The 9561-nt window shown below is 46.0% G+C and overlaps 1 protein-coding gene across 1 annotated transcript; it reads right to left on the bottom strand.

Annotated features, from left to right (window-relative positions):
• Positions 1-679: 679 nt before the first annotated feature.
• On the bottom strand, positions 680-4616 carry LOC147090002 (putative G protein-coupled receptor 139). Its single transcript, XM_085977109.1, has 2 exons — positions 4472-4616; positions 680-3185 (listed from the first exon to the last, which is right to left on the bottom strand). Exons 1-2 carry the CDS (start codon positions 4566-4568, stop codon positions 2281-2283), a joined length of 1002 nt encoding a protein of 333 aa, XP_085833235.1. The 5' UTR covers positions 4569-4616; the 3' UTR covers positions 680-2280.
• Between the last annotated feature and the right edge of the window lie 4945 nt (positions 4617-9561).

Raw genomic sequence — 9561 nt, 5'->3', positions numbered from 1 at the left:
CTCTGCACAAACACAAGAACCGCATGTGCGGAAAAGAGGAATCATCAGGCTTCGGATTGTTCATCCACAGGGAAGGGGGAGAAATGTAACTGAGTTTGCACCAGTCTCGCTCTCTCTGTCTATCTGCTGTGGCCTCAGCGAGAACTAATGGAGAGGCCGATGGAAGATAGAAACAAAAGGTGAACAGCAACTTGAACTTAGGATTCTCGACCCCAATGGTTTGATGCTCACTGACTAATTGGTACAGGTCCTTGAAATACTATTCCAGTTACTTAATCACTACATTAGTCGCCAGCACTTATATCTTCCCTGGAAGAACAGGATGATTGAAAGTGGAAGATTAAGGTTGTTAACCCCTGAGCACTTCCTGGGGAATTATGACGTGAACCTCTAATCTGTCTGATTTACTTTCCCCAATTCGCTATTGTAAGATGGGTATGAACCCAATTTTAAAATCCGTGTATTAATGCATTGAACATACTGGTTATTAACCCATTGAACACAAGCTTTAAAAACACAGGTGGATAAAAATAACGGGCAGAATATCCGTTACTGGACTATTGATACTAAAGGCAATTTCTGAACTTTGGCACAAATAACAACACAGATAGTGGAATGATTCTCTCCCAGGTGGGATATATTGTTGAGAATTCAACATGAATTCATAATGATGGTTTAACGTTAGTTTGTACAATACACTGCAATTGATTTACATAAATTACAAGACTTGTCCAAAGCTGTAAACTGTGGACAATTCGGATCTGCTGATGATGGCTGCAGCCGTTCAGTTAAACCAGTCACTCCAGTACGGGGTCTGGTCACCTCTTTCTTCCAGAGGTCGATATCCAGCGGGTTTCTTATTATGAGTGATGTATGGGAACCCGGGTGTGCGCTGTAACTGGTCCCGTCACCGTGTTGTACTAGGACCCGGGAGTGTGCTGTACCGGGATACTGAAGAGTGCTGTACTGGGACCAGGGAGTGTGCTGTACCAGGATACTGAAGAGTGCTGTACTGGGTCCCAGGAGTGTGCTGTACTGGGATACTGAAGAGTGCTGTACTGGGTCCCAGGAGTGTGCTGTACCAGGACAAGAGAGAGTGCTCTACTGAGGCCCGAGAGTGTGCTGTACCGGGACAAGGGAGTGTGCTGTATCGGGATACTGAAGAGTGCTGTACTGGGACCAGGGAGTGTGCTGTACCGGGATACTGAAGAGTGCTGTACTGGGTCCCAGGAGTGTGCTGTACCGGGACAAGAGAGAGTGCTCTACTGAGGCCCGAGAGTGTGCTGTACCGGGACAAGGGAGTGTGCTGTACCGGGGTAATGAAGAGTGCTGTTCCGGATCTGGGAGTGTGCTATACCAGGACCTGGGAGTGTGCTGTACCGGGACAAGAGAGAGTGCTCTACTGAGACCCGAGAGTGTGCTGTACTGTGACCAGGGTGTGTGCTGTACCAGGACCCGGGAGTGTTCTTTACTGGGACCTGGGAGTGAGCTGCACTGGGAAATGGGAGAGTGCTGTACCGGGACCCAGAGTGTAGCAATTACATTCCCTTCTGATCTGGCCTAGAGCTCTTACAGTCTATCCAACCGTGAACAATTTATCACTGGGCAAAATGTCCTTTAGTTCTATTCACAATCTGCTTTATTGAACAACAGGTAAAACTTAAAGAACATGAAGGTGATGGAATGTGCTCGGTGTAATATGTTCAACATCTGCATGGAAACTGTTACAAACATAATGAACTGATTTAGAATAATGAACGGGGTGGTGATTGGAAGTTTATGTATGGTCATCGATTCCTTTTCAGTACCTGCCTGAGTGATGGTGTGGAGATTAATATCCTTCAGTGTCTTCCTGCTGCCTTGACGTATCTCTTGTGTCTGATAAGTTTTTCGAAAAATATTCCTTCAAAGATCAGCAGAGGTCAGAAAATTTGTCAACACTGAGGTACTGAACACTCAATGATTGAAGGGGCATTGCGAACTAATGGTATAGTTCGTGGATATATTTACAAAAACCGCTCAGTCCCAAACTACCCCTGGTGTGTGAAATCAGCACATGACTGTTTAAAGCGGCAAACTGCTCTTGGGTAAGTATCTGCTCAAACCGCAGCTGTAAATAGCCCATGTCTGGGTCTTATTCTTGAGAAAATGACAGCAAGGCATAAACATATAATATGGGCTTACTTTTAAAATTGGACAAGATTGTGAAATGTTTCAGAAAATATAAAGAATTTTAGAAACACGAAAGTAATTTCTACAGGATAGATGCCAAAAATACCGTTAGAATACTCTTCGAATTAATTTGACCATCATTTTGAAGGGATATTTAACTCCGTTCTGCAACTCCTCTCTGAATTTCCTCTGGGTCACTGCATAAATAAAAGTGTTTGTGCAGCAACTCAGGAGCTGGAGCATGAAGCCGATTTCCTGAACAAATGCTGGTGCAGAAATAGGATATCCCAAGTAATCCAATCGTCTCAATAAAGAACAGACCATGAACACCACCCACAGCAGTATGAAATTCCCCGATACAAGAAACAATACAATCATGGATTTCCTTCGGTTCTCCATCTCTGGATCACTGGGACTCTCACCACTTGTCCGACTCCGGAGTCTGCTGCGGGCTCTGCTGGCCACTAAAATGTGTTTGATAGTCAATACATTGAACAGTAGAATCAAAAGAAATGGAATAAATGGTGTTAAAATATAATGCATTAATTCAACCACGCCCCAGGCCAGCGAGCGAGATACACTGGGTTTCACACGGCAAAACCAGGGGCTGTTAGAAAGCCAATATGCACCAGAATATAGAAAATACCATAAAATGTTCTTGAAAAAGCTCAGCAGAGTTACTATTCCTATAACCACAGCTGCCATTTTCTCGGTGCAATATTTCGATTTCAGCTTCTGGCAACAAATGGCCACAAATCGATCAAAGGTGAAAGTGACGGTGAACCAGACAGAACAGTCTGTGGTGGCATAAAGCAGGACGGCATGGATATTACACACTCTAAATTTCAAACGAAAAAAAAATTGATCCCGATAAAGAATAGGAATCTGCCTCAGTATCAGATCGAGGATCACGACCAATAGATCCGCTGCTGCCATGGCCACCAGGTAGTGAGTGACACATCTGGAGAGACCGCACTTTCCCCGAGACAGGATCGCAATCGTCACCACGTTAACTGTAAGCAAGAGGAAAATAGGGAAATTATTCTCCCCACAATGAATGTATGCAGAAGTTTAATGAGTTTCCAATCAAATAGCATAGTAGTTTATATAACAGGTACATTATCGTTCTTCACAATAACATGAAATGTGCCAAAAATTTGCTGTTTGACTTTTCATCCAGTGATTGAAGCTGAATATTGGATCTGTGACAGGGTGTCATGGAGATATCGTTTGTAATCAGAGCAATCCATAATGGATCGGTAATTAAGTGATGCAACGGGATCGAATTAAACATAGTTTGAAACAGAAATGGATTTTAGAATACAGGCCAAAGTAACCAATCGGGAAGAGGAACTTCACCTACACCTGAGCCAATGGGAGAAGGAAAAGGTGGGACGTTTGCAGGTTTGAATTGCAGAGGATGTGAGTTAGCTTTTGGGGTGATTCAACTGAACTTGATGTCCCAAAATGGGGATGTGATAAACCTCTGCATGTACATACTCTGGATGTTTTTGTCAGGTTCACAGTTGTAATGACGGCAAAGTCTCACAGTTTTGCTGTCCTTACCAGTGAAAATTCCGGGGATTACAACAACGTGGGATTTCAGAAGCTAGGATCATTCAATCATAGAATAGAATAACACAGATGGAGGCCATTTGGACCATCTCGTCTGTGCCAACATTGAATTCTATTCAAATACTGTGATGCTTGCTCTTTGCCTCCAGTGTCATGAGTACAATAGGCTTTCAATTCATATAGGGAATGGGACACAATCCAATATCGAGTGAGTTCATGATCAGAATACTTCCATTACCATGACTGTGCATTCGATCAGCGATATGAAGAACGGTACCCGGCAAGCACCGGATTAAATTGATAATACAGATTCATTATTTGCAATAAAGACGTTAAATGCGCTGCATAATAATAATCGGTGATTCAAGCTTAAAATTCTAATTTCACAATTCACAAAAAGTAATATGATGTAAAACGTTATGAATGGGGGTTCACATCAGTGCAGCAGGGACTGTTATCAAACACACACAAGAGCAATGCACAGAAGAGAAGACAGACAGGAAGAAATGAAGAAAGAATGAAAGAAAGAAAGAAAGAAAGAGGAAATTATTGCATGAATTTAGCTCCTTTCATGCACACAGGAAGCCCCAAAGCACTTTTCAGATATTGAAGGATTTTTGATGTGTTTTCATTGCTGTATGTAAAAAAAGTAATAAAATAAAGAGCTGGACTTGCGGACTAAGATACCACATTCTGTTAATCTCAGGTTACTGAAGTAACTTACCCGGGACACCGACCGCAGCCAGGATGGGATAGTAGATATTTTGTATATCATTAATCGCCCATAGAATCTTGAGCTTGATCAGAAATCCAAGAGACATTTGACGCCTTTCGTGTAGAGTCAATGATTCGATGGTTGGTGTTGATGCTGGGAGTAATTCTTCGATTGATATATTGAGAAGATTCCCTTTATTTATAGGAGAGCGAATCCATCCGGTCAGAAAATCGGGTCCCTGTTGAGTGGCTTTAATTACAGTCACTGAACAAACAGATGATGTCAACAACTGTCACAACAAGGTTTTTAACAACAGTGGAATTTCTAATCAGATAAATCCCCGATGACCAGGACAAATGCTGCACCTTCAATCACTCATACGAGTCTCACAATCCTGACAAGAATTTCCACAGATGCATTGTCTTAATAAAATTAATAGGAAACACTGGGAATCATAGAAATTTATGGCACAGAAGTCGGTCATTCGGCTCTTCATATGAGTGCCGGCCGAAATAGAGCTATCCAGCCTAATCCCACTTTCCAGCTCTTGGTCCATAGCCCTGTAGGTTACAGCAATTCAAGTGCATATCCAAGAACTATTTAAACACGATGAGGGTTTCTGCCTCGACTACCCTTTCAGGCAGTGAGTTGCAGACCTGCAACTTCTCTTCTTCTTAGGCAGCACCTCGGAATCGAGGATGACTTGCTTCCACACTAAAAATTAGTTCTCAGGTGACTGATGAGTCCACTGTGGGACCTACAGTCCCTGTCACAGGTGGGGCAGACGGTGGTTGAAGGGACGGGGCGGTGGGGTGCTTGGGTTGAAGGGGCGGGTGGGTGGGGTGCTTGGGTTGATGTGCGCTCCTTCCGGTGTTTTCGCTTGGTTTGCGCTTGCTCCTGGCGAAGAGAGTCGAGGTGTTCGGCGCCTTATCGGATGCTTCTCCTTCTCTTTGTGCGGTCTTGTGCCAGTGATTCCCAGGTGTCGGTGGGGATGTTGCAGGTTTTCAAGGAAGATTTGAGGGTGGCCTTGATGCGTTTTCTCTGCCCACCTGGGGCTTTCTTGCCGTGTCGGAGCTTAGAGTAGAGCGCTTGTTTTGGGTGTCTTTTATCGGGCATGCGGGTGATTGTAGTGTATGTAACTGTTCTACCTTTAAGAGAACTATTGTATGTAACCGTCCACCTTTAAGAGAACTATCTTAGGTGTGGCACTACTTTATCTTGGCTGCTGTATACTGTAATACCGACGGTGACCACACCGGTATATAAGTGCTGTGTCAGGATTATTGGGCAGATTCGCCCGGACCTTCGAATAGTAAAGTCCTGTTTAAGTTACTCTTGTAGTCTGTGTATTAATTCATTATAATACCTACAGACTTTACAGTGGCGACGAGTTCGATCTTACCCTGCGGCAATGATACATCCGAAGCTGTTAACGAGCGTCGAGAAGAGGCACCCACCATCGTCGTTCTGCTGAGAGAAAACTCGAGTCTGCAGAGCAAGGAAGAAGGAAGAATTCAGACACGAAGCCTTCCATCAGCAACAGGCACAGATTGTCCCTTCTGCCACGGTGGTGAGTGAGCCGATCAGCCAAGAGAAGCAAGTCGGCCACGTGGACTGTGAGTAAGGGGAAAAATAAAAAGATAAACAGAGGATAAGGGCGGTGAACTCGACCACGGTCGGGGGGGAAAGGAGCCGGACAGAAGTCGGGCCCAGAGGCGCTGAGACTGGGGCAGCGTGGAGCATGGAAGCTGCGGTACAAACGGGCTGGGAGACACAACGGCATCGGGAGACAGCTAGACCGCGACCGGCGAAAAAGGCCGGGAGCTACCGAGCCCACGAGGCGTGACGACCGGGATCATAAGGCATGGAGGCAATAAATAAATAAATAACTAAATATACCGCGAAGAATCAGCCACAGCCCGGGGAGAAAAGGGCCGGGCTGAGGGAGGTCTGGGAGAGGCGTTTAAAGCCGCTGAGGGAGAGCTGCACGAGCGGGAGAGACAGAGCCCGAGAGAGACCGAGCGAGAGCTGAGTGAGCGGGAGAGACAGAGCCCGAGAAAGAGCGAGCGAGAGCCGCGCGAGCGGGAGAGACAGATCCCGAGAGAGACCGAGCGAGGTTCCGGCCAGCGGCTTACAGCAGCTGCCGTGAAGGACCAGGAGCTGGATCTGTCCGACGCCAACTGGTTGTCCCCAGCGCCGGTTGCCCCTGCCAAAAAGAAGAAGGGGGGGGAACAAGGAACGCGATCGGCTTTTCTAGCACGCGCTTCAGAATAAACTGAAGCCGGAGCACAGGCTACAAACCCCATAAACCAGCGGTCGTCGCCCGAGGACAAAGCTTACCCCTCCTACCAGAGGAAGAAACACGGGAAGCCGCCAGTTAGGCGGGGAAGAAGACAAGCACGAAACCGCCATCTTGAAAGTGGGCAGGGAAGAAGACAAGCGCGGGAAACCGCCATAAAAAAAAAGTTAAAAAAGTTAAAGAAAAACTTAGTTATTGTTTCTTAAAAAAAATAAAAAATTGTGAAGATGCCTAAGCAGGGTAACATCAACAACTTTGATTCCGAGGTGGAAGATTGGGCCACGTATGTAGAACGCTTCGAGGTATATTGTAAGGTCAATAAGATAGCAAATTATGATAAAGCTCTAACCTTACTAAACTCATTGGGTGCGAAGACATACGGGTTATTGATGCATCTTCTATCACCAACTAAACCGGCGGATCAGTCTTTCGTTAATATTGTTGCTGTCCTGAAGGATCATTTGAACCCCACACCGCTGATGTTAGCGGAACGATCAAAATTTTACGGGAGAATGCAACTAAAAGAGGAAAGCAACGCGGAGTACTTGGTTGAACTGCGTAGGCTAGCAAAATACTGTCAGTTTGGGGAAAATCTGACAGAGGCACTGAGAGACAAGTTCGTGTGTGGGATGTCGAAGGAAGGAACACAAAAGCGACTGCTTGAAGAGAACGATCTTACACTTGATAAGGCTATCCTTATTGCAGCATCGCACGAAGCCGCAGCGAGAGGCACGGCGGAAATGCAGCGGAAGACAGCGGTACTCAGTGTGGATCAAATGACTTCGGGCACAACGAAATGTTATCGTTGTGGGAAGACAACACACGACCAGAACCAATGCTGGTTTCAAAACCAGGAATGTAGAAAATGTGGCAAGCTTGGTCACATAGCTAAGGTATGCCGGTCAGGAAAGAAGACCAGCAATAATAAGTCACCACGGAAGAAGTACAGAAAGGTACATAAGGTGACTGGGAAGAGTCCAGATGAACAGAATTCGGATTCAGACTCCAACAGCAAGGAACTGGGTAGTCTGAGGATTCACAATGTGAGTAAAGAAGCCGACCGACAAACTATCTGGGTCACACTACAGATTGCAGAAGTCCAAGTGAAGATGGAAGTGGACACCGGATCGGCGTTGACGGTCATGAACAAGCAAGATTACAAAAAGTTCTTCAAACATATTCCCCTACGGGATACGAAGACGTTATTGAAGACATACACGGGGCATATAGTATACCCCATCGGAAAGATAAAAGTCAAGGTGAGACACAAGGGCAAAGATCACCAAGGAATGTACATGTATGTACTACCCGAGGGAGGTCCACCACTTCTGGGACGGGAGTGGATCAGGAAAATAAAGATAGACTGGCACTCCCTAAATGCAATGACGGTAGATTCCGGAAAGAAAGATGTCAAACCTGAACGATTGTCCAGAATATTGGACGAGGCTAAAGAGGTATTCCAGCAGGGACTGGGAACACTGAGAGGAATTAAGGCAAAAATCAAGATTGCAGAACATGCAAGCCCAAAATTTTTCAAAGCCAGAACCTTACGCGATACGACCTGCTGTGGAGGCAGAACTGGAACAGCTTGAACGTTCAGGGGTACTGTCTAAGGTGGACTGGAGTGAGTGGGCCACGCCCATTGTTCCCGTCATGAAGTCTTCATCAAGTAACAAGCCAGGGGGACCGGGAAAGGTCCGCATCTGCGGAGACTTCAAAATCACAGTTAATCCAGTGCTTCACACGGTACAATACCCGCTTCCGTGGATTGAGGATATCTTCACTTCATTGTCTGGTGGGAAACACTTCACCAAGATAGACCTGGCACAAGCATACTTACAAATGGAAGTCGAGGAAGAGTCGCGCCAGTATCTCACAATCAACACGCACAGAGGCTTGTATCGTTATAATAGACTGGTTTTTGGAGTAGCTTCGGCTGCAGCAATTTGGCAGAGGGCCATGGAGCAGGTCTTACAGGGTATCCCAAGCACGCAGTGTTACTTGGACGATATCCTGATTACGGGAGAAGACGAGGAGGAACACCTCACAAATTTGAAACTGGTGCGCACCAGGTTGGAGGAATATGGCCTTCGAGTTAATCGCCAGAAATGTGAGTTCTTCCAGAAACGGATCTCGTACTGCGGTCATGTCATTGACCAAGAGGGGCTGCACAAGTCACCTGACAAGATAGAAGCTGTCGTGAAGGCCCCCGCTCCGGAAAATGTATCACAGTTGAGATCGTTTCTGGGGTTGATTAATTACTACCACAAGTTTCTGCCAAATCTATCCACGGTGCTGCATCCGCTGAATGCTCTGTTGCGGAAAGAAGTGCCATGGAAGTGGAGCGAGGACTGTAAGAAGGCCTTTCGCAAAAGCAAGGCGTTGATTACCTCTGAGGAAGTGTTGGCTCATTTCAACCCAACGTTACCTCTTCGTCTAGCTTGTGATGCTTCCCCTTATGGAATTGGAGCAGTACTTTCACACAAGTTACCAAATGGCTCGGAAAGGCCAGTCGCATTTGCGTCCCGATCATTGACCTCCGCTGAGCGAAATTATGCTCAGATAGACAGGGAGGCTCTCAGCATTGTGTGGGGAGTAAAGAAATTCAACCATTACCTGCAGGGCAAGAAGTTCACATTGCTGACAGACCATCAGCCGTTGGTGTCCATATTCAACCCTAACAAGGCCGTTTCCACTATGACAGCGCAAAGGCTACAGAGGTGGTCCGTGTTACTCGGGGCACATCAATATGACATCGAATACAAAAGGTCCAAACAGCATGGAAATGCTGATGGGTTAT

This window comes from Somniosus microcephalus, unplaced genomic scaffold (assembly GCF_052327205.1).
Source record: "Somniosus microcephalus isolate GS21.2 unplaced genomic scaffold, FLI_Smic_1.0 unresolved_chr4, whole genome shotgun sequence".
Lineage (NCBI taxonomy): Eukaryota > Metazoa > Chordata > Chondrichthyes > Squaliformes > Somniosidae > Somniosus > Somniosus microcephalus.
The sequence above is the reverse complement of the archived record's forward strand: the minus strand, read 5'-3'. Positions and strand labels throughout refer to the sequence as shown.